Raw genomic sequence first — 25,068 nt, 5'->3', positions numbered from 1 at the left:
ATCTGTGTACACACGTGCCTTATATGTGGAGTCAGAAGAGAGCACTGGCTCCCCTGGAACTGGAATTGGGAGCATTGGAGCCTCCTGACATGATGCTAGGAACCAAACTCTGCTCCTCTGAGAGAATAGTAAGTGTTCTTAATAGTCTCCCTGACACAGGGTTTCTTCTCTTTGTTTGCTCTGTATTTCCTCTAGATAGGCAGGTCATATTTTAAAAAGTGGATGGAGTGGGACAAGGGTGAGCTCTCAGGTTGGTACCAAAAGAAGGATCATGGCCAGACCCCTCCGATGCTGGGTTAGGTAACTTGGGCAAGGGAGAGATGCCCTCCCCCACTCCTTACCCCTTACAGGAGGAGAGCTATCCCCACCCCTGCTGGCTGGGTTAGCTAACCTGGGTAGTGCTGGAGAGCTCACCCTGGTGGTATGGGTGCAAGAGCTGGCCAGCAAACCATCTCAGATACCACCTAGGTCCAGATTCATGATTTTGAGGTGGCCCACCCCAACATCTACCCCATCTATGAACTGCTGGAGCACATGAAGGGGCTGGTCCTGCAGATCCAAAGCTACAGGATCTCCATGACACAGGGCAACAACAGGAAATCTGAGAGGAGTATTGATAGTGTAGAGAAGCCAGAGGCCTCAAACCCGATCAACAACTCATTTAAATAAACATTTGTAAGCAAAGATGTGTGGACTAAAGAGTACACTGTGTGACACACTGTGGCATACTACAGTTTCCAGGATAAGATGGTTTTTATTATTTGGGTTTTTTTGTTCGTTTGTTTTGTTTTTTTCTTTTAGTTGGGAGTTTGTAAGGGCAGAGGGAGGATATGAAGGAACAGGGAGATGACAGGAATAGGGGCGTGTGATATAAAATTCATAAAGAATCAATAAAAAAGTAGGCTCAAGATAACTTGCCAGATAGAAAGTAAAGGGCCCGGGCGTGGTGGCGCATGCCTTTAATCCCAGCACTCGGGAGGCAGAGGCAGGCAGATTTCTGAGTTCAAGGCCAGCCTGGTCTATGAAGTGAGTGCCAGGACAGCCAGGGCTACACAGAGAAACCCTGTCTCGAAAAACCAAAAAAAAAAAAAAAAAAAAAAGAAAGAAAGTAAAGGGCCAGGCACCACGGCACTCACTAGCAACCCCACTACCTGGGAGGCAGATGCAGGCAGATCTCTGTGGGTCTGAAACCAGCCTGATTTACAGGGTGAATTCTAGGCCAGCCAGGGCTCCATAGTGAAAGCCTGTCTCAAATTAAATGAATAGATAGATAGATAGATAGATAGATAGATAGATAGATAGATAGATGATAGATAGATAGATAGATAGATAGATAGATAGATAGATAGATAGATAGATAAGGTGTAGAATCCCAGAACTCGGGACGCTGAGGCAGAGGGTTACCATGAGTTTGAGGCCAGCCAGGGCTATACTGAAAATTTTTGTCTCAAATGAACCAAAAATAAACAACAAAAGAAATTGTTTAACTATTTAAAAATGAATACATTACTATCACTAGGCACCTTCTGATCCTCTGTGTACCTCATAGGACACTTAATGGACTCAGCCACAATCTAGCAGATGACATGTAGAGTAACATCTGGATGGCACCAAGTCCCGAGTCCCACTTCCACTACACTCCAGTAAAAATAAACCTTGCTGTTCAAATATAGAGCAGTTAGAAGTGCCATGTTTTATAGAAGAGGCAGTTATTTGGCATTAAAAATAGACACGCTTTGGCGTCCTCTAATAGCCGGGCATTAGCAATGTGATTTTCAAGTGGAAACAGAGTGACACACTCACACACATCCGACCTGATTCAGCTATTTAAAAAGCCTACATAGGGTTTATGCACTGGTGGCGCACACCTTTAATCCCAGCACTTGGGAGGCAGAGTCAGGCAGATCTCCGTGAGTTTGAGGCCAGCCTGGTCTACAGAGTGAGCTCCAGAACAGCCAGGGATACACAAAGAAACCCTGTCTTGAAAAACCTAACTAACCTACATAGAAAAGTGCAGTGCTGGTGTGGGCCTCAGTTTACTGATCTGTAAAGCAAAACACTAAGAAAAGATCAACCAAAGTTGCCACACTCTACAGAATAGGGCATGTATGGACAGCTGAGGTCTTCACAGCAGCACGTCACAGGTAAGGCCAGCTGGCCAGCTGCTCACACAGCTAAACAGGACCCACAGCACGTTCTCCCGAAGGACCTACAGAACTCTGGCAAGAGCTGGAAATCACCTTTTAGAGTCTCACACATACACAAGAAAGAGTCAGCCAGGAAAGTCCCCGCACACCCAGCACATGACTTCTGACAAGCTACTTTTTGATTAATTATATAAGTCACTTACAAACAGAGTCCTACTAGGTAGCTTTGGCTGGCCTAAACTCTCTAAGTAAATGAGGCTAGCTAGCTTCTGCCTCCCACAAACGGGGATTAAGGGTGTATGCCACCTTGTCCTGGTTGCCTTTTATCTTTTCAAACAATTCCTCATGTGTGGTGGATACATGTGTGCATGTGTGAGGGGAGGCATATGTCAAAGATGGGGTATCTGCTAGTACTCTATACATTATATATGTTTTTTTAAAGATTTAGAGTTATTAATTATGTGTTTATGTGGCAGCATGTGGCACGTGAGTGACAGAGACCACAGACATTGGATCCCTCTAAAGCTGGATCATAGGCAGTTGTCAGCTGCCCAGTGTGGGCAGTGGGAACCAATTAGGTCCTCTGGAAGAGCAGCCAACACTCCTAACAACTGATACATCCCTCCAGCCCCTAATTTTTCATCTAATTTTTCTTTCGAGACAGGGTCTGTCATTGAAGCTGAAGTTTATCAATTCATTTACGAGTGGCTGTCCAGGCAAGCCCCTGAGATCTTCTGTTGCTGCCTCCCAGAAAGTGCCTCTGCTTCTGGCCTTTGAAATGGGTCCCTAAGATCCCTACTTAGAGCTAACTGGTGACTTGTGGTGGCTGGGGGTGCACACCGTTAGTCCCAGCACTCAGGAGGCAGAGGCAGGCAGAAACTCTGAGTCTCAGGCAAGCCTGAGCTATAGAATGAGTTCCAGGGCAGCCAGAGCTATACAGAAAAGACCTGTCTCAAACAAACAAACAAATTCACACTTAGGTCTTTATACTTGGTACAGTGTAGCGAGAACTATTAAAAAAAAAATCGGCACCACCGGAGCTATACCCAGGTACTCTCTTCCCCAGGTCTTTCCACCCCTAGGCTAGCCCCATTTGGTGACCGATCTTGGTTCTCTTGCTGCGGATTCTGCTCACATTCCCAGACATCCACCCACTGTGGTCAGGGGTCCCAAGTCCCAGCAACCCAGTAAAATCCAAACTCTAGAGGCTTGGAATTTATAAGACAGATTTATATCAGTAAATTCTCACCCCACAAAACGCCCACACAATGAACTCAAAGCCAATTGATATTGATATAAACTGCCCACCTAGATAAGACAAATTGTCCCGAAATTATCCATCCCTTATAAGACCTTCATAGCTGCCTATGGCTATCTATGAAATAGTCACATGAGGAATCTGGATCTTCTCCCTCTTCTTCCATCTTCCTTCCTTCTTCCTTTCTCCTCTGTCCACGGGAAGAGAGTAGCTGGGTATAGCTCGGGGTGGTGCCGGATTTTTAATAGTTCCCGCTGCTACAGTACAGTACCACTAAGCCATCCCCTTTCCCTCCACCCCTATCTTTGTGAACTGGGGATTGAACCTGAGGCCTCAGGCCTGCTTGGAATGTGCTCTACCACCAAGCCACAGTCTCCAGTCCTTTCCTTTTACAACAGAGTCTTGAACTCTCTCTATAGCCTTAAATCTGTGATCTTCCTGCCTCTGTCTCCCAAGAAGCTGGGAAAAGGGACCCAGGCTTCAGCCTGCCAGGGGCATGGGTTGTGTGTAGAAAGGCAGGAGGTTCATCACCACCACAGAGGCTGCCACTGCTGGGTGACAGAGGTGGCGGGGCCTGTGATATATTCCCTTCAGTGCTTTGAGGCAGGCAGAGCCTGGACCTGAACCCAGGCTGACCCCTCCAAAGCCTCTCTGTCCCGAGGCACTGGGCTTCGGTGGCCCTACTACTATGCAGCCAGACTGTTCTTCTCAACTCCAAGAAGTGAAAGACCATGACAAGAATGCAACACCTCTGTTGGTAACTCTGGATATCATGGGAGAAACACGTTAAGGCTGTTTGATGCTCCCTCTTGTACTTTTAACACACCTTAGAAAAAAATAAAGAACAGATCTGCTTTAAATGGTTTTATTAAAAACTGTACCACTTGATGGGTGAGAGGATATTTACACATGTATACATATAAAGAACCAAAAAAAAAGGTCAAATATTATATACAGGTTAAAAAATAATGGTCCCCATTCCTTTCCTTAAGGCAGGATGCCCAGACCCCAGGCCAACCAAACTGGGGATGAGGGAAATGCTACATCTCACTGGGTCTCCCCGTGTCAGTTTCTGTGAACCCAGAGATGGGGTGGACATCAGACAACTGTAGAGAAAGGGGCAGTGCAAGCCTGGGGTCATAGACCTCATAGCACCTTGGCCAAAGCTGGCATATATGGAAGAGCTCAGCTTTGCTCTGCTGTCTTCCTTGAGGCTCTGTCCCCTAGGTCTGCAGCCCACAGGAACCCCGGGAAACTTGAGATGACCGTGGCTCCACCCTGTATCCCTCTAGGTCCAACCAGGGTATCAGGCTAGGACAGTCTGTCTCCAAAAGGCCTTATCTTCATAGCAGCCACAGTGGCCACCGTACTGATTCCCCCAAATCCTGCAGAGCCACGAAGGCTGATGTCTTGTTACTCCATACACTGGTACCCCCCCCCCTCCCCCTAGCAAGTCCCAGAATGGGAAAGCTCTCGTCAGAATATTCTCCTCGCTGACCAGGACTGTCACCGTGACCTCACTGCTTAGTTCCTGGAAAGTCTTGGGCAGACAGGGGCCTTGGCTAGACTGTCCCCAACACCCACTCCCTACCATGCTCAGTGTTGGGCTTGGGTTTCACCACTGGGGCAGCAAGGCAGGCCAGCAGGGCCTCTCTGAGCTCTGGAAACAAGCTCTGCCACATAGCTCTGGACACAGCCCATCCCCTGGGGCCCGAAGGAGGTCACCGGGAGGTGATCTTTTTCCACCTCTGATTGAGCAAGACAAGGCCACTGGGGACAACTGAACAGCACAGCCAAACTTTGAAACAGAGAGACAGGGCCAGGCAAAGTGCCCACCCTCCCCCCACTCTCCTGCGTACCACCCCAGTCTCCCTGGGGGAGTCAGTGACGGGACTGGGGGATGTTCCTCTCCAGATCTGTTCACTGGCTTTGAGAAATGCCTCCTGGGGACTGTGAATTAGGAGAGCAGTTTGGCCCTGAATACAGGGCTTCTGTTCCTCTAGGGCATTTCTACACCGAGTTTTCCAGCTCCTCTCCCACCCCCCAACCTCAGCACACCACAAAAGCCTGTTGCCTTCAGCTGGTTACAGGTCACCACACAGGTCAGACCCTCCCTCCCTCTGAATCTGAATCTCCACTCTTCACTAGAGACAGCCAAGCTCCTGGAGTTCTGGAGAGGCAAAGGGGAGGGGTTGTCCAGGGGCTGGACTCGGAGACTATAAAACCAATTCACCAGGCAGAGATCACCGGCCAATTAAAGCAAGCAGCCAGGGGGAACCTCTTGCCTTCTTGAGCTGGGCTGCCAGCTGCCTCCAAGAGGTTGGAGAGAGGGGGCATATTTTTATTTATTTATATTTTACAGTCCTGGGATCTATCCAAGGGTCTCTTGACCAACAGGCAAGCTCTTTATCATTGAGCTTCAACTCCAGCCTGGATTCAGGTTGGAGAAAGATAAAAGAGGGTTTAAGTTTCACCCTGACTTGCCTGAGTTAGTAAGTTTGGTCCCGGCTTGGCCCAAAATGAAGACAGTACATTCTGACCAGCTTCTGCCTGGTCCCAGGCTCAATATTCAGGTCAAACTCTGGGCTCAGTTCTCAGGCCACAGGGTACCCAGCCTGCACCTGGCAAGGTTGCTGAAGCTGACAGTCGTGCCTTAGGACAGATGGAAAGTCTACTAAGTCGTGTTAAAGATAACTGAAGTACAAGGTTCTTTATGGGGAGGGGCACGCATGTACCACCAAGCACATGTAGCGTAGCACATGTACCAAGCACATACCAGAAGCCTGCCTGTCATAGCCTTGATCCAGGAAAGGGGAAGACCACATATGTCCCACACACATCTAAACTGCAGGGAGGGTGGGATGTAGGAAGGCTGGGCTTCACAAATAATTAGTGTGCCTCAGAACCAGTCTTCATAGTCATTACTTGGGTCCCCTCTCCTTGCAAACAGGAACCCACTTTCTTAGCAGACGAACTATGGTATAGACCCTGAGAAAAATGATTGTGGCCAAGAAGAGGTAATATCTCCAGGTCATCTGAGCAGAAAAACACAAAGGCTTATACACATGCCTTAAGGTCCTCCTCAGGACCACTGAGAGTGCACACAGTACCTTTGTGCAAATTAGGAAAGACATCCCTTACTCTGGGCACACCCTGCCCACATCAGGATGTGCAGCCTAGAGAACAGGGCACAGGCTGGACCTCAGCCTCTATGAGCCCCCTCTGTAGGTAGCCTTGTGCAGGGAGAAACCTGCCCAACCTGTACACCCAGGAGATCTGGTGCCCTTTTATGGTACTGAAATCCGCCCCCCCCCCCCACTTCTGCAGAATGGGGAGTCACTGGGCTTGTTCAATTTGAGTCTACTCTGAGTTTCTCCTCCAAAGTCCTTGAATAATCCTGTGCTCTTCTTTGTTTAGGGAAGCCATCTTTCTTTGAGCCTTGGCTCATCTTCATTATAGCACCAATGTCTTTCCTTACATACATAACACTTAGGACTTAATTTCTAAGATCAGCTGCTTTTCGTTCCCTCCCTGAGCACTGCAGCGGGGAGAGAAGGAAGGAGCTCCCAGGCAGCTAAGGTCCTGCTGGGTTCTAGAACTCTCCCTTCTGGCCTAGCTGAAAGCTAAAGGAAGATTCAAGATGCGTCAGCTCTGCAGGTTCCATAGTCTAAACATTGTCTGTTACTTCCAAAGTCACTTTTTCAGCTGACAAAGCCTCAGTCCTAGCTACTTCCTGTATCCCACTAGGTACAGAAAAGGAATGGGGGTAAGGGGGAGGAGGTACATGTTTCCAAGGAAACCAAGAGGTCTAGGATTCCCCTGGGACCAACTTATCAGTGGGATGGCTGCTGGGTTCCCACGCCCCCAGCAAGCCCACCCCATCTCCAAGTGCTTATGCTAAGGTGGATGCAGACAGATCCAGTCCAGTCATTGGCAGGGTCTTCTGAAAACAGAGCTGACAAAGGCACAGGCCACTGGGTACAACGGCATGGTGACTGGCTACTTGGCTCCAGCAAAGGTGGCAGTAGTTTGCACCCTTGGGGACCAATCAAGGGGCTTCCATGTAGGACCAAGTCAGACTTGAAGCCTCTCAAGTTTGATTCATTTTGTGGCACCTTTGAGGGGTTCTTGGAGAAGTCCGACCCTCCCTGAGGTCTTCCGGAGGTTGACAGCGTCTGAGTAAGAATCCCTGAGCCCATGCGGTGGGCGCTGGCTGTGCCAAGTGGGAACCCAGACGTGAAGCTGGCTAGCCAAGGCACAGTTGTTCTTAGCCAGGAAGCTCCAGACAGGGTCCTGATGGGCTAAAGCCATGACCCATCAGGCACAAAGGAAGGCTGACACGTTTGATGGTACTGGGAGCCTAACCTGACTTAACCAGCTCCGGTAGCAAGTCTCAGTCCACTTCCTGGAGAACATCACCAACTGGTCATCTTCAGAGCCTTAGGAACTCTACCAGCAGACACAGCTGCCTCTCCTTCAACAGTGTTTGACAAAGGCCCCCATCCCCAGTGGAGGTTCTGAACGGGGAAAGAAGATCCCACTGGGGCATGTAATATGTACACATGGATAGAAAATTAAGGATAACAAAACTTGACAAGACAGTATCTGTCCTCCCAGAATGTCTGTTCCAGACTGCATTTCTGGTGATCCATCCGACTAGGGCGGTCCAGCCTCACCAGGGACCCACCCCTTCCCTGTTTTCTTGTCTGTTCAGGGCGAGGTTTTGAAGGAAGAGGAAGACCTGCCACCACGCACGGTCTCGGTTCTGCTGGTGCTGTAAGGAAAAGAGATGACCGTTAGGTGTCAGGCCACAGGCTCCTTACTGGGTCCCCAACAGGCTTCCACTGCCAGATCTCAGGCTGGCACCATTGTGCCATCCAGCAAACTGGGGGACAAGAGACAAAACTCCCAAGACAACTGCAGTTTGGGTATTAAAAACACCACGCTGGGCTCTGTGTACTGAGCACGGAAGGATCAGACTTTCTCCCTTGCTTACAGGATTTTTCCAGAGTTTAGCCAAGTACTGCTTTTAATCAGATTGGCTCCTGACACCCCCCCCCCCAACTTTAGCTGCATGAACAACAATCTTGCTTGAGCGAGAAAGACAAGAAGTCCCTCCCTCTCCCCCATTCCAAAGGAACACAGAGAACAAGAGAGGGGAGGGGAGGGGGAGCCTCCATCTGCAAGTGATTTGACACTGTGAAGGTCAAAGGGTTAATCTTCAATTTAAACCACACTGCTGAGGCAGCAAAAATCTGATTTCATCCAGTACAAACACACACACACACACACACACACACACACACACACACACACACACACACTTGTGTGAGGCAGCCAGCCCTCTCCCCACTTCAGCATCCCCAGCTCCGGGCTGCCCTTTTTATAGCTGCTTTTGACAGTAAGCCATAAATAATCCCTCTTGGAGGCTTTCCTACTGACTGGAGCCAATTAAACGTTAAGCAAGAACACACTTGAAAACAAAACAAAAACAAAGAATGCACACCAGCTCTGGAGGTTATCCCAGGTCCTACCGTTAGGCTGGGAAGCTAGGGGGCAAAGTTCAGAGGTCAAAAGCACAAAGGTTTCTGGCTGGTGTCCTGTCTACACAGGTATCATTTCCCAGAGGCCAGCAAAGGCCTGAAGGGGACAAGGGAGCCCTGGAAGAGGCAGTCTTTGTTCTCTCCTTGTCTGTCAGGGCTGGGGCCTCTCCATGGGGTCCTTAGTGGACAGGGGAATAAAAACCTAGTGTGCAGAGAGGAGGCCGGCACAGGCTAGATTCAGATTCCTTCAGTGCCCAGAGAGCAAGTGAGTTTGCGAGAGGTGTCCAGGGAGCATGGGGGCCATCTCTTAGGCAGTCCTTAACCACAACCCTTGTTGAATCAGCTCCTGCCAGGCAACGCCTCCTCACATGGGAGAAGAGTAAGAAATGCAGGTCATATTCCCAGGTTTCCTGGACTTCTGAAGCTTTGAAGTTCCATCCAGTTCCGGGTTTCCCCAGGGAACCAAGCCGGCTGTGGGTCCTCAGCCACAAAAAGAAATATAATGTCTAACTGAGGTTGACACAGACTACCCCACCTCCACGGCCATGGTGGAGGGGAGTGTGTGGTGGATAGGCGAATGAGTGGGGACTAGTGCCTGCCAAGCCGGTTAAGGGAAGTGGGGTGTGCCACCGAGAAGCCTGGCAGAAGGCGTTGAGGAGACTGATGGCTTCCTCATGTTTTGTAAACAAAGATGAGCATAAAGAGGAAACACACCCAGCTTAACAAAATCTGGTTCCAGTAGAGCAGCCTGAACTTCAGCTGCAAAGCTAGAGACTAGGGCAGTGACAGCTGGGAGAGCTCCCTCCTCCACCGTCCCTCCCCACCTGCTGTCTACAACAGGTGCAAGGGTCATGAGTGGAACAGGAGACCCCAGGAAAAGACGGGTCCCCAGAGGGGCCAGTCTGCTGGCCTCATGAATCCCCTCAGGTGCCTGCTTGAAAACACAGAGTGATTTGCAACAAGAACAGAGACAGACTGTGGTAGTTCTATACTGAGTGCTCTCCACTCCTGCTTTGTAAGGTGTGGTCCCCAGGATAACAGGCACTCACTAGAAAATGCTGACCCGGGCTGGAGAGGTGGCTCAGCGGGTAAGAGCACTGACTGCTCTTCCGAAGGTCCTGAGTTCAATTCCCAGCAACCACATGGTAGCTTACAACCACCCGTGATGAGATCTGATGCCCTCTTCTGGTGCATCTGAAGACAGTTACAGTGTACTTACATATAATAATAAATAAATAAATAAATCTTTAGAAAATGCTGACCCATTGAACTGGAATGTGCATTTTCAACAAGATCCCCAGAATTCTGAGGTTTTCGGCACAGTACAAGATAAAAAGCATTCTTCTATTTATGGAAAAGTCCATCACCTCCCAAACCCAATGAAATGGATCCATATTATCACGACCATCTCAGATGAGATAACTAAAGATCTAATCCAGCCATCAGATGGCTAGTAAGTAGCCAGGACTGGCTAGAACGCAGAGCAATGTCCCTACCTATGGTCATTGGACATCAAGTACCGTCAGTCATCACTGTTTGTGCCCAAGAAGATCCTCCATCCTTCTTTTTGCAACATCACTCAAAATACTTAATGGCCAAGGAAGGAGACCATCTCTCTATAACTCAATGCCTGCACCAATCCCATCTCTATGGCCTTGGTTCTCTCAAATTCTACCAACAGAGGTCATTTGCTACAGAGGAGGCTTCCTGGGCCCCCGAAGTCTTCTGGAAGTAAGACAAGGCAACAACTTCACCCCATCTTTCTGCAGAGTTTAGCATCCGATAAGCATCTTTGAGCTGGTGAGTGGTCAGATCGAATGGCTGAAGACTTATGGGGGTGGGGCAAGCATGAAGCACACAGTGGGGTTCACAGCCTTTAATACCACACAGCACCATGCCCCTGTGGTGAGGTTTCAGGGCTCACAAGCTAGAAAGAAGGCACTAATGCGGGTAGTTAGAGCGTCAGATCAGGAACCTAGAGAGCCTGGCTCTAGGCTGGATCCCTCACTGTTTGTAAGGAAAACACTGGTGTTATTATAGGTAAATGACTTCTAAATCCAACTATGGCACAAGACAGTGTTCAGGCTCCACCCATGCCAGCAGGGTCAGAGTGTCCAGGGAAGGGGCCCAGGAGTGTACATACTGAACAAGCTCCATGAGGAACAGTTGAAAAATCGGAAGAGGCAGACAGGCTAGATATCTCAGTGGTTAGGCATGTGTACTGGTCTTGAAGAAGACCCAAGTTTGGTTCCCAGCACCCACAGCAGTGGCTCACAACCACCAGTAATTCCAGCTCCAGGGGATCTGGCACTCTGGTCTCTAAGGACACCTGCACTCACGTGCACATGACCCAGACACAAACACATGTCAAACACAGACACAAACACATGCACATAATTAAAAATAATGAAAATAAATATATTTTATTTAAATCAGAAGGGGGCTGGGACTGTAGCTCAATGGAAGAGTATTTGCTCTTAGAGACCCTGAGTTCAATCCCCCAGTGTGGCAAAAACAAAAGAAAGGAAGGAAGGAAGATCAGAAGGAAAAATATACAAACATTTAAATAATAAAAGCAATACACACTCATTGTAGAAATACTACAAAATATAAGAAAATACAGAGGAGAATATAAAAGCCAGTAATGATCATACAGCCTAGAAGAAAATACTTCATAATTTGGCACCTTCTTCAGAGCCTTTTAACCTCTTTCCATTAAACCAGTGTCTTGCCCTGGTGGCAGAGCCAAAGGTAGATCCTGCCCAGGTGTCTGAGCGGCAGCCAAGCAGGCCACAGACAGGCTTTGGAAACCATGAAGGTACTTTCCAACCCCAAGGAGTTTGTGGCCACAATTGCCTTCAGGAATACAACACAATGCCAAGGGCTGAGTCCTGTCGACTGTCCCAACAGTGCTTAGGCAGGCCTGGACACTGGTTAGGGAGAGCTGAGAGCCTAGCCCCGAGACCCTGAGCACTCTCCAGGGCATAAACCCAGCCTGGAATATTGTGCTTAGGTCTATCCTGAACACCCCAAAATAGACCCCAAAGCAAGCTCCTCTATAATAAACCAAATATTTCTACGAGTCAAACAAAAGACACTGATGAGAAAGGACCCGAAAGGAGAGCCACTGCAGAGGAAGGAAACCTGCCTCTACCAAACAGGATGAAGGACACAGAAAGCAGAACAGTGGACAGCACTTGTCCCTCCAAGGGAACGAGAAGGAAGGGGAAACCAGGAAAGACTCTGCCAGCCTCTGGATCTCAGGCAGCTGGCCAGACACCCAGCATACAATCTGTGATCGCCGAGGGCAAATCCCTGGAACAGGGCCCAGCTCTCCCTGACAGGCATATGTGCCTCGCTAGGGCTGGAAGCTCCTAGAAACCGCAATGGAGTGACCCAAAGATTAGAGACTGGGAATAAGGGATGGAACACTTACCCCAAGCCCCCCCCCCCCCCCCCACACACACACACACAAAGCTTTAGACCGGAGAGCAAAGGGAAAGAATGGAAAATGTTCAAGGGGGCTGACTATATGACTCAGAAGATATAGGTGCTTGCCACCAAACACTAAAACCTGAGTTCAATTCCTAGAACCCCCAGGGCATGACAACAACATGCCTTTAATCCCAGCACTGAGGAGGAAGAGGTAGGTAGATCTTTGTCAGCCTGGTTTACATAGCAAGTTCCAAGCCAGTCAAAGCTACATAGTGAGATCCTGTCTCAAAAAAACAAAAACAAAAACAAAAACAAAACCTAGAATCCATAAAGAGGAGAGAGGGACTCCTGAAGGTTGTTCTCTGAACTCCATTACACACAGATGCCCCTACCACCTGAAACACAACAAAGAAACAAACAAAACCCAAATGTTTAAGAAAGAGATCACGAGTAACCCCAGAGCCCAACCAGAGGTCAAACTCTCTTCCTGCTATGATGGGGGAAGGGCAAGTGTGTGAACAAGACAACTGAATGTTTGGCGACTCGTCCCGGGCAGTAGGAAGCTGGAAGACTCACTGGGGCTTCTTGACCGATGCACATGGTCTGACTACAGAAGAGTCAGACCTGCAAGATGACCTAGGTATCTAAGGCCAGGGATACCTAAAGTCTGCCCAGGTGAAGAGATCCTTTATGTGATAGACTCAGCCTCTTGTCTGGGACAGGCCAAAGAGTAAAAAGAGAAGGAAGAGAGGGAAGGGGAAGGAGAGAAAAGGGGCTGGATCTAGCTGCAGGTCGGATTTGACACAGTTAGGTTACACAAATCAGACTCTGCCTGGTCCCTCAGGGCCTGTGCATTAAGCACAAAGCATGCCACCCCACCCCCACCCCCGCCCTCCCTGGATAAGAATCTCCCTTTGCCTCTCCCTTCCAGATTCAATTCCTGCCCTCTGGGAGCTTCATGTGTCACCAGCGTTCCAGAAACCCCTGTGGCTAAGTCACCCAAAGAATGAGAAAAAAGAGGTTTCCAAAAGATCTAACACTTGAAAAGCAAATTTACCAAATAGCAATTTGTACCATGTCAGACTCAGGGTGTTTGTATCTCTGCACTGGGTCATAGGACAGACAGGTATTACCAACCCTGTTTTACTGATGGGGAAGTAGGGTCTCAAAAAAAAAAAAATTGGGGCTGTAGAGATGGCTCAGTGGTTAAGAGCACTGACTGTTCTTCCAGAGGTCCTGAGTTCAAATCCCAGCAACCACATGGTGGCTCACAACCATCTGTAATGACATCTGACGCCCTCTTCTGGTGTGTCTGAAGACAGGGACAGTGTACTCATTATATATATATATACCAAATAAATCCTAAGCAACTTTGATGAGTCTCTCAAGTCCCTGACCCTGACTTCTGGACCCCAAGCTATTCTTTTTAAAGATGAAGGCAGGACGGGAAGGAGGGAGGAAGGAATCCCTTCCCTGGAGAGGTTAATAGCACTTGCTATTCTTATAGAGGACCTAGGTTCAATTCCCAGCACCTACATGATGGCTCATAACTAGCTCCAGTGCTGCTGCTGCCCTCTTCTATCCTGGGAGGGTAGCCAGGTATCTGCATTCACCTGCTGCATAGACATTACCTCCAGGCAAAACACCTACACGGGTTGATGTAAGAAAATTATTTATTTACAGTGCAGTGCTAGGGATAAAACCTAGGGCCTTGGGCAGGCTAGGCAAGTAGGTACTCTACCTCTGAGCGGTCTCTCTGATCCTATACAGCTTTTCTTTCCTAAATGTATTGCGGTATCAGCCGGGCATGGTGGTGCACACCTTAGTCCCAGCACTCAAGAGGCAGAGGCAGAGGCAGGCAGGACACTGAGTACAGGGCCAGCCTACTCTACAGAGCTAGTTCCAGGACAACCTTGGCTACACAGGGAAACCCTGTCTTAAAAAAAAAAAAAAAACTCAGTGTTTACTCACATTATGCAAACAGAACTGCTTCCCTATTACACTTAAAGGCATTGTTTCCAGATTGTTAACTATTCAGAAAGGATGATGTGGACCACAAAAAAAAAAAAAAAAAAAAAAAAGAAAGAAAGAAAGAAACCTTTTAGAGAAAGAGTTAATGGAAGATCAAATAGAACTAAAGACTGGTCTGAAATTAGGACCTTAGAGCATGGTTTGAAACCACTTCATTTACTTCAAAATACAGAATTGCACGGTCTACAGAATTGCCACAGAGGGATCTGCACACTGCCCCTCTCAGTCTCCCGTCAGACTGTAAAACTACCCAGGCCAAGGCTGAAGGAAAGAGCCTGTGGCTGAGAGCAGGGACAGTGATAATGCAACCTTAGGAAAATTCCACTCTCCAGAGCTTGGGAAGATGCTTTTTGCTGAAGCCACTGAGGATCTACGGAGCCCAGGAAGCTAAGAGTTATAGGACACAAAGGCTGTTCAGATATAACCTCATTCTCAGCGATTTCACAATCTAACGAAGAAGAAATTAAGAGACCAGGATTAAGTATTAGTCAGATTGGTTAGGGCGGAAAATGACAGCTCCATCATCATATCCTTGCCTTTGGGGGTGTGTTTGCCCAGAAACAGAGATGGGGAGGTAGAAATGTCATTGTTTTAGAATCAGAGTCCTCACAGCCCTGAGTTCACCACTTACAGAGTAACTTGGGCATGCTGCTTTGCCTCTGTGAGCCTGTTTTCTATGGAATAGGAACAATGGGACTGGACATTCAAGGCCACTCGGTTCATTACGTGAGGAACTATACATTTGTCCCTGGGCCTGGTGGCAACAGTAAGCAGCAGACACATTCTGCTTTTAAGCCTGCCCCTGCCCCCAGCAAGCACCACCTCCCGCACAGACTTATGCAGTCTTTGGGACGGACCAGCCTTCCTATTTTGAGACTGGTCCCAGTAGTCAGAGGCAGTTGAGCTCAGGTTTCAAGGCTTTCAAACTAACTTGGGGTCTGACACCCAGAGGGTCATCCAGGGACCCAGTGAGCCGCTGCCCAGACACTCCATGATTAGCAACATAGCAAAAGGAAAAAGGAAAAGAATACTTTCCAAGGGTTTTCTCACAGCACAGGCAACAGTACAAAGAGGATCCGAGCGCTGCCAAAGCAAAGGCCATCACTTCTCCAAGGAAGGAAGGACGGCCTAGAACTGCCACTTTTTGGCTGGAGGTGACAGGGCTTCCTCTGACACAACTGGAAGTCACTGGATCTGGCCACTGGGGGACAAGTGGCAAGGCAGGAGACAGTGCCTTGGAACACTGCCTCCATAACCAGGAAGTAGAAACTCCTGACACCTTACCCAACTCCCTCCGGGCGTTTCAGTTTCCTTGTCTCAGACCAGCTTCAGGAAGACCACTGGGCAACTTCTGAAGAGCTCTGGAGGGAAGTGTCTCAGTTAATGAGGAGGGAGGGAGAGAGAGGGGAGAGCAGGAGGGGCGGGCCTGTTGCAAGACTATACTGCTATGGAGAACGAACCCCCAGGCTCACTCTCAACCTGGGGCCTTGGCAGCTGACTGTTCTTTTTCTCTATGGGGTCAGTCTGCTGGACAGGACAAGGCAGACCGGGCAAGGATAAAGGTTGGAACCCTTCTCTCAGCACACAGGAGACTGTTCTTGCTTTGGTCATGGAATGTGCCCTCTTGGCTTGCCAGGCATGGATCAAAAGGCAAACCAGCCACTTTTCTTTATTCTTTCTTTGTGCTTCCTCCAATCCCGTCTTCCCACCTCCCCCAACCCTGAAAACACACCAACGCTAACTCCCATCCCCATGGCCTGTCTTGGTGGGCAGAGAGGGATGAACTGCTCGGAACTAGAAGGCCTTCTCTTGGAAGAAAGAGCAATCAGGTGCAGAGTGTGTGGGGAACTCGGCCTCCAGTCTGCCGCACTGATGACTCAGAAGCTAAATATAGCGAGTGATATAAACAGAGCCAGCCACAGAGCAAACACAGGGCCCCCAAGCCCCAGCACAGACTCTCACGAACCCTGAGCTTCCAGAGACCCCTCCCCCAGGCCCCCTCTTCCCCCAGCGTTGTCCTGCATAGACCTCCTACTCCTGGGACAGAAGATGGCTTCCCAGGGGGCACCTCTCACTGAAGGACAAACCTCTGGGGTCCCTGCACCAGGCTGTTCTCTCTAGAGCCAGAGTGGCCTCATCAGCCATGGTCTCTGCTCCAGAAAACTACTGACCAACATGGAGTAGTTTTTTTGGTGAGGAAGCAGTCAAGGACTCCCAGAATAAAAGATGTAGGATGTCGGGTAGAAGGGCTGCTAGGTGATGAACCAATCTGGATACAACTTCCAAAAGAGCTCCCCAGGAATTATCAAGTCAAGTCCAGGCAAAATCCCTAATTCATCGAGTATGTGTGCACACACTAGGCAAACTTCCTACCACTGATCTATACATCCTTGCTTACTTTTTGAGACAGTCTTATTAAGTTGCCCAGGCGGTCCTTGAACTTGCATCCTTCCTTCGTTACATGTGTTCAAAGCTCCAAGCCACTGCAGTTTCTTGGTTTTGTTTTTTGCAGTTCTGGGCATCAAAGCCAGGGTCTCCGGAATGCTAGGCAAGTGTTTAATTCCTACCTGAGCTACAAGCCCAGGCCAATAGTGCTCTGTATTACAATTCCCAAAGGCCTTTCCAGCTTGCCTGCCAGCTTAGCACTGGAACCTGAGGCTGGATGAGTACAATGATTTGCCCACAAACAGAGGTTGTGTAAGTGGCAGGGAAGACATTCTTCCCAGACCTGCTGTTTGAAAGTCCACCATCCTCCCTTTGATATTATAAATGAAGATGGTTTCAAACAAAGAGCGGAACATGTCCTCTCATTTCTAAAATGTCTAATTACTATTTAGAGAATTTCTAAATCTGTTTTTATGAATGGAGACATTCTTGGTCTCCATTCCAAGTGAGAAAAAAAAAAAAAAACAAACTCCAACATAAAGAACTCTAACCCTCTTGCTCACTTACTCAGTGGCCCACAGCAGCTACTCTCTTTGAGCTTCTCAACACAGTCTGAAAATATCCCATCAGAATTGGCCACAGTGGACTTTTCCATAGGGAAGGAAACAAGTTTCTGACTCTCCCTAGGCCTGCACTGACTGGAGGGGCCACTCACAGAGAACAGAGAGGCACAGAGGCTCAGATATCCTGACCAGGGCAGCTGTGAGTTTGTCAGGAACTGAATCTGATCCTCCCTCCTCAGCAGAGAAACTGAAGGGGTCACTCTCTCAGAACCCATCACTGTCATCGGAACGTCAATGTCACTGAGGTATCAGACATCCCTGCTGTATGCAGCCTGCCAGCCAAGAGGAAGAACAGAGCCTCTCTCCCTGGCCCTGCAGAGAGGTGGATACACATGCAAGCTTGAAAAGGCTTTCTCTTAAACGGGACACGGTGGTGCAAGCCTGTAATCCCAGAACTCAGGGAGGCTGAATCCTGTTTGAGTTATATAGCAAGACCCTGTTGTACCTATCCCTCCCTCCCCCCACCCCCTGCAAAGGGAAGGAAGGAAAGAAGGAAAAGAGGGAGGGAAGGAAGGAGAGGGAGGAGAGAGGGAAGAAGGGAGGGACGGAGGGAAGGAGAGAGAGCAGGAGGGAGAGAACTTTTTACCACCATTCACATCACCACCTGCTTTCGATGCCAGAGGAACTAGCAGTGGTCAGTGCCTGACTGATTTCTGCCTATAAATTCTTGTCTGTGACTCTAGGGGAGCCACTCTAAACCAGCAACCTAGGGAGCCAGATTAAGTCTTCCACTTAACCACACTCCTCAGGAAATATATGAGAAAAACAAATGGCCTAGAGGTAGGCACAAGGAATATGGCCAACATAAACTAACACCCAGAGCCGTTTGACACCTGCTGGCCTGGGGCCAGGACTGATACACTTAATATGCCAGCATGCCTTTCTACATCATTGTAATGTCCCACATCTCACTGGGCAGGAAAAGGAGAAAATAACAACAACTAAGGTCTATTACAAGGACAAAAGGGCAGCCAACAGTCATACTCTCATGCAATTCTCCTTCCCACCTCTTGGGGGCACTCTGGATGAGACAATAGCACCATATCTAGCACTGACCTGTGCCCTCAAAGAACAGCCCTAACTAGGAGAATTAATTTATCAGTCAGTGAAGAGTAGGGAGACCTCAGGACAGGGTCTTCTCCTGAACCAGCTGTGAGGAGGCCTCTAGCCTGGTCTCCAGCATGCCAGAGCTCACTAACGGACAGGGGGATATCCTGGGAAACAGCTGTTAACAGAGGCCAGATGATTGTAAATGAAGAAAGAAAGCCTCCAGACATGCTCTAGATGAGGCAGAGACTATGGCCACTGTGTCATCCCATCCTCGTCAGTGTCAGGACCAGACACCATGAGTGAGCTGGGCTGAGCCATGGAATACGACCAAGGTGGATTAAATGTGCAGGAAAGAATCAGAAGGCGTCCAAACATGGACTGGGAGGGACTCGCTAAGCCAAGATTGAACAATATAATCATAGAAGGAATGGGGACCGTGGCTGGGCCACAGCAATTAGCCAGGCAGCCTTATAACCAAGCACAGAGCTAACCTCTCTCCAAATCACTTAAGGACTAGGAAAACCCATCAGAAATAGCTGTGGCACCCCAATCCCTCTCAGAGAGCATAGTAAGCCAATAACACCCTGTGGCCTGTTTTCAGAAAACTCAGGGTCAGCTCCACCCTCTCCTGTCCGCAATGGTGTGTCTCTCAAGTCAAAGTTACTATTACCAATAACTATTCTGGTTATCTGAATTATCTAAAATTGCCTATCTAATCTGCGGTTTATGCCCAGCCCTGACAGTTACTTGTTCCTGTGATCTAAACACACACACACACACACACACACACACAGAGAGAGAGAGAGAGAGAGAGAGAGAGAGAGAGAGAGAGAGAGTGTAAGGATAAGAACACAGTCCCACAGGTAGAGATTGTGTTCATTCCCCTGTCTTGTGGCTTTGCCAGGTAGCATCTGTACCAGCAAGGATCCAGCCCCAGGCCCCGCCCTTGCCTTGGCAGCCATTCAGAAAGCCAGCCTGCCTGGGAAGGGTTAAGCACCTGGGGGCCCAGCACAGACGGTGGCTGGGCTGTCAAGCAGGACAACCTCCCATCCATGGCACAACGGGCTCCAGCACGAGCCTGCCAGCCGCCGCCTTTGTTGATGGACTCTGCCATGCTCGGCTGACACGCGATGCTCCGCCCAGGCGGGGCTGGTGCCAGGCTGCCGGCCAAGCACCAGGCACTGCGCCCCGCCGTCCGCGGGTCTGGGGAGACTCCGAGGTACAATCTCCAGAGTCCTGTGCCTGGGTTCCCAGACACAGACAGTGAGGACTGGCTCCCCAGCTGGAAAGTGTCAGGTTTCAACCGGTTCTACCACTTTCCCCCACTCAGGCCCCATCTCAGGACCGATTACTGGTTTCCCACTGTTCCTCGGCCAGGCACACCCCCAACTGCTCAGTTTCACTGCTGCATTCTGCAAGAGGCAAGCCCTCCACTTGGGTCCAGAGAGTTTGTCAAACCAGACTACAGGAAGCCATCCCATTGGCAGGGAGTGATGGCAGCAGCATCTTCCACCTCTTGTGAAGCTGAGTAGGCAACTGGAGCTCTCAAGGACAGGAGTACTCATCTAATTATGCTATCTGGGTCCATCCGTAATTGACAGTAGCCAAGACCAAAACTCTGAAACACACCCAGAGGTCTAGTAACCCCTGGCTCCGGCTTCCCAGCCTCAACAGCCTCAAACCCCCGTCCCAACCCTCATGCCTACTTGTTGCGTATGAAGCCGATGGAACTGGTCTGCAATACACTGAAGCTTTCTGGCGATCTGCACCTCTGCTCGGTGCTGAAGGAACTGTCCTTCAGGGGGCTGCTCCCCAAGGGGTGAGCCTGCAGGGAAACTGGCAGGGAGAGGAAGCCTGTAGCCAGCGTTGCCTGCAAAAACAGAGAATCCACAACTCAGCCTTTTCTCCCCTTAGCCCATCTTCTCCATGTCAGCCCTTTCTGGCCAAGACCCGGAGTTACTGGTAAAGCTCAGGACAGAAGGAAGAGGAAGCAGCCTGGCCTTTACCAGGGCATCCTGCCAAACTTGGACAGCTGCCCAAGACTATAAACGTTGGTACAAGGGCCAAGGGTGTAGCTTAGGAGTAGCTGAAATATTTAGTACACATGAGCGCGTGTGTGCACACACATATACACGCGCACACATGCACACATGCACACACACTTATGCTGGAAAAACAGGAAAGAATACAGACCCTGCCTTCTCCTCAGCACTGTCCTGTCAGTGCCATGGCATAGCACAGGGTGCTAACGTGTGTGACGACCATGCCAAGCTTCTGGCATTTATCAGGCTGTACTTGACCTAAATGTGTTACTCGGGTAGCAGTAGGTGGAAGCTCTTCTCTGGAATAACTCTCCAGAGTTCCTGGGTTGTGCAAAGCGGACAGGGAAAAGCAAGACAAACAAAAACCCAAAAGTGCCTTCGTTTTTCTAGTATAGTTAGGGAGAGCTGGGCTCATCACTCAAAGATCAGAGCAGCAGCAGCAAAGCAGATGAGAAAACTCCTGAGGCCCACAGAGCAGCCAAGTCGGCTCACCGAGTGCTGGCACCAGAACGGCCGCTGGGGGCGCCTGCCACCTTCCTGCCTCCTCCCTCTTCCAGCCCGAAGCAGGCCTCATCCAGCTTCTCAGACTCCCGCCAGAACTGCTTTTCCAGAAGTGCCCTATGGGCAGTTCCCTCTGAGATTAAGTGCAGCGGGCTCCGTCTGCTCCCACAGACACAGCAGGATGACCTCTGAGCCTTTCCCCTCCCTCCACAGGCCAGTGTGCTAAAAGAAGAAAACAGACCGAGTGTCTAATCCTGCCCTTTTGCCAGAGGAGGGCATATTTCTCATAAAACAAACCCTTTAAGCCCACAAATGAAGGGGTCTTGTCTGACTTAGCCTTGGTAACAGCCCCTCTCCTGGCACTGAGCCCAGATAGGCCCAACCTCTTTCTCCAGTTCCCCTTCCCAGCACAGAAAGTCCCAAATGGCAACTGGAAGCCACCTTCTGTCTTTGGGAATCTTCCGTATAAGTACTGGCTGAGTGGTAACAGTGACACATGGTTTAAAACTCCCTTCCACCTCGAGAAAGGCAAATCAGCACCGGGGCCAAAGGGCAGCGCCACTGAAACGACATAGGATGTGAAAGGAGACTGCAGGGACCAAGAAACCCCTTCAAGAAGAACAGAAAGAACAATGCAGTTTGCTCTATTGGGGGCCCAAGCTCAGGTGAGGAAGGCTGAAAGCTCTTGAATAGATAGCCCTGGCTGTTCAGTTTGAGGAAGGAAATAGTACAGAGCAGGTTTAGGGAGGGAAAGTCCCCTCTTTCCCCCAATCTCTAAGGTTAAGAGCACTCACCGTAAAAGAGTCTCTGGGGTTCCTCTGTCACCCCACAAGGCAGCATGACACCCTGGCTTGGGGAAGCTGGACTGAGGGTCTGAGTGGCCTTGTCTTCCTGGCTTATGGGCCGGAGTCCGGGACCACAGCAGTGGGTGAGAGGAAAGAGCTGGAGTCGACTGAGGGGACAGTCCAGCTGGCTCTGGGCAAACAGGTCAGCAGAGAGCAAGCCCCCAGGCTGGGTCCCCGGCTCCCCATCCTCTGACTGGAACACATCATCTTCTAGCTCCTCCACACACTGAGGTGGCTCCATCTCTCCTGCCAGAGAACAATGGAAGCATCTGGGCTGCTGTCCTACTGAGGCCAGACCTAGGATTCCCCTCCCCTCCTTCCTTCCCTCCCCTCACCCCCCACCCCTGCTCTTCTTATGTGAGGGAGCCAAGCCAACTTCTGATGATACACAACCCTGGTAATAAAACACCACCAAGGGTGACATTCACCCCCAAAATGTGGCCTCTATGGTCAGGGCCCCTCCTTGCCTTTTCTCTGTACCCACCAGAGCCACCCTCCCCCCACCTCCCACTCCACCCCCTCCTCTGACCTAGGCTGGTCACAAAGTTTGACACTGAGGATTTGTGAGCAACAGCAAGAGTAGGATCAGGTGCTACCACCAGGTACCTGGGGACATAGAAGCAAGACTAGCCTCTGTAAGTGGCTGTGGAGGCTCAGAAGGGGACACTTACTGACTATACAAAGTGCACAACATACTTATGTGCACACACACACACACACACACTTCCTAAGCAGGAACCTCCAGGCTCTCGGCGAAGTCTGAACTCCAGGCTATGCAGCAAAAACAAGAGCCAGGAATTGTAGAGCAGCCAGGTTCCCTCCTAACGTGCTAAGCCCCACCCTGCTGCACATCTCCACCCCCTCCTTGCACAACACAACAAACAGGCTCTGTGGTGTGGTGAGTGTGTCCTGGAACAGGGGACGTAACTTAGTCACTCCAGCTGGCCAGCTGGCTTAGCTCCCGTCCAGAGGAGCAAAGCTGCCTGCTCACCACAGGTTAATCTGGAGGGTTGAATCGGCCTCTAGCAAAGTGTCCAGCTAATTCTACTCGCTAATCTTCGTGACTTCCAATTCTCGTCCACTCAGCCTCCCATTCCTGCCAGAGCTGAACCTGAGATAGGTGCAAAGTGCCTCGCAGAAGGAAGTGAAATTCAGTCCTCCTGCTGAGCGCTCTCTCCCTGCCTACACAGTGGGGCTGTTTCTTAGTGTTAAGTTCCTCTCGCTCCACCTGACAGCTCATGAAATTCTGCACTTGGAGTCACCCGGCAGCTTGAACTTCCAAGCTGACCTCTCCTCAGTTAGGGCCCCTGGGGCAACCAGAAGCATCAACAAGCACCTGAATGGTTAAGGAGATGCAAGGACAAATTTTGTCATCGTCAGACTGCTGGGGATTCCAGGGAGTTCCGATCCCCACTTTATTGCCTTTGAAAGACAAGCCAAGTAGTTTGTGGGGTTAAGTCTTTACAGAAATCTCAGTTAGGTTCAGAAACCTTACTTTCCCAAATGCAAGCCCTGTGAGGTTCTTGCTTCAACCCCCAAGCCTTACCCCATCCCATCCCTGAGCTACCCGTAGTCCTGTGCCCTCTTCCCTGGAGAATGACGCCATGCCTGCTATTGTTCCGATAGGAAAGGGGTAACTCCAGCGTAAAGTTTCCAGATGAAAGGACCAAGAGATGTCACCTAGCAGAGCTTCTTCTGTCCTTCAACCTCTTCTTCGCAGTGTGGCTATCCCAACCAAAGTAGGGACTCTCCAGAGCCAATCACAAGCAGGAGTCATTGTCTTGGTGTTTCTTTTGAAGCCTATCACTCCCCTCCCCCTCCCAGCAAAGCCCCAAAGTTCAACCCTTGCCTAGACTGGACAGTGGGGGAGGTGCAGCCAGAGGGTGTGGCTCTGAAAACGCGGAGACCCCCCCCTCCCACTTTGCACTAGAACTGCAGGTGGCTCTCCAGTTAGTGTGAACCTCGGAGGGGCTCTGGGCAAAGTCAAAAGTAAACTGGGGAAGAGTGGAGACCCTCAGCTTCCCTGAGCTAAAGTGGTAAAGTCCAGACTGGTAAGAAGAGGGCACTTCCTGAGAGCACCGCCAGGGAATTCTTTATTCCTAGCAAAGGGCTTAAAGTCCGCTGGAGCCATCGCAGAACTTCGGCGATCCAACTAGGATGCTCAATATAAACTCCTCCTCTTAGGAGTTAGCACTAGCCAGATACCTTGAACTCAATAGTGGCTAAGATCTCAGGACACACGCGCACGCACATGCACACACGCACACACACCTGGGTGACTCCAGGACAGCGTCTCAGCCTCCGAGTTGTGATGCCAGGGCTCTGCGCCAGGGTCCAGGGTGAAGAACACTCGGGGGGCTTGGTGCCCACACTCGATTGGGAAGAAGGGGGCAAACTCCAGCTGTTAAGAAGAGGAGCCTTCAGACTCCGCAGGGAGGCAAAATGCACCACAACTCACGGCCCCACCCCACAGTTACACCCGGAGGCCAGAGCGTCCCGGAGCTTGGCAGTGGACCCCAGAATCATTTGCTCACCTACTTTCAACTCCGAATTCCAAATGCTTCCCGAAAGCCCCTCTTGGAGCAGCAACCACAAATTTGTGCTCTGCACCTCGTTCCCACATCCCTGCACCCCAACTCCCCGTGGTCACCCCAGATGCCCGCAGTCCAAACCCTTCCCCGGGCCCCCACGCGCTGCGCGACTCCGCTCCCCACTTCCCGGAGGAGGTACGATCCAACTCCGCCTAGCCCCCGGCCGCCCGGGCGCTCACCGGGCTGCGGTGGGAGGTGGTGGCGCGGGCTGCCGCAGCGACTGCTGCAGGCTCAAGCTGGCGCGGGAGGAGGCCACGGCACACCGCGCGGTATTGTTTCCAAAATACGCCCGCTCCGGGCATCCCGCAAACAGCTGATGAGGCCCCGCCCCTCTTTTCGTCACTCCAACCACTGACCAATGGCAAGTGGAGGTCCAAGTCTCAAGCTGGGCAGCTGCCAGGGACAGTCACCAATGTACAAACCTTCACTTGGAAACATTATAAGGGGCCGGGTGCATTTCTGACCTCCGTCAGAAGCGCAATTGGAGCGTTGTAGAGGGTGAGGATTCGGTTCCTAATGCAAGCCCCAGAAACGACAGAGAGTCCCTAGGTTCTCTACTAGGTAGTGGGGGACAAGACGCCTAAGTGACTTTTGTCTACTTGGAAATGGGCTGAGTT

The 25,068-nt window shown here is 50.2% G+C and overlaps 1 protein-coding gene across 2 annotated transcripts; it reads right to left on the bottom strand.

Moving 5' to 3' along the window:
- Nucleotides 1-4,254: 4,254 nt before the first annotated feature.
- Nucleotides 4,255-24,768, bottom strand: Bmf (Bcl2 modifying factor). 2 transcript variants are annotated; one of them, XM_021150201.2, is made up of 5 exons: nt 24,631-24,768; nt 24,132-24,261; nt 21,810-22,106; nt 20,179-20,342; nt 4,255-8,179 (listed from the first exon to the last, which is right to left on the bottom strand). In XM_021150201.2, exons 1-5 carry the CDS (start codon nt 24,751-24,753, stop codon nt 8,078-8,080), a joined length of 816 nt encoding a protein of 271 aa, XP_021005860.1. In that variant the 5' UTR covers nt 24,754-24,768; the 3' UTR covers nt 4,255-8,077. The 2 variants fall into 2 exon arrangements, with proteins under 2 accessions (XP_021005860.1, XP_085690696.1); XM_085834570.1 differs by lacking the exon at nt 20,179-20,342.
- Between the last annotated feature and the right edge of the window lie 300 nt (nt 24,769-25,068).

Source organism: Mus caroli, unplaced genomic scaffold (genome assembly GCF_978045245.1).
Source record: "Mus caroli unplaced genomic scaffold, Mus_caroli_1 scaffold_2, whole genome shotgun sequence".
Lineage (NCBI taxonomy): Eukaryota > Metazoa > Chordata > Mammalia > Rodentia > Muridae > Mus > Mus caroli.
This window is presented reverse-complemented; position numbering and strand designations above follow the sequence as displayed.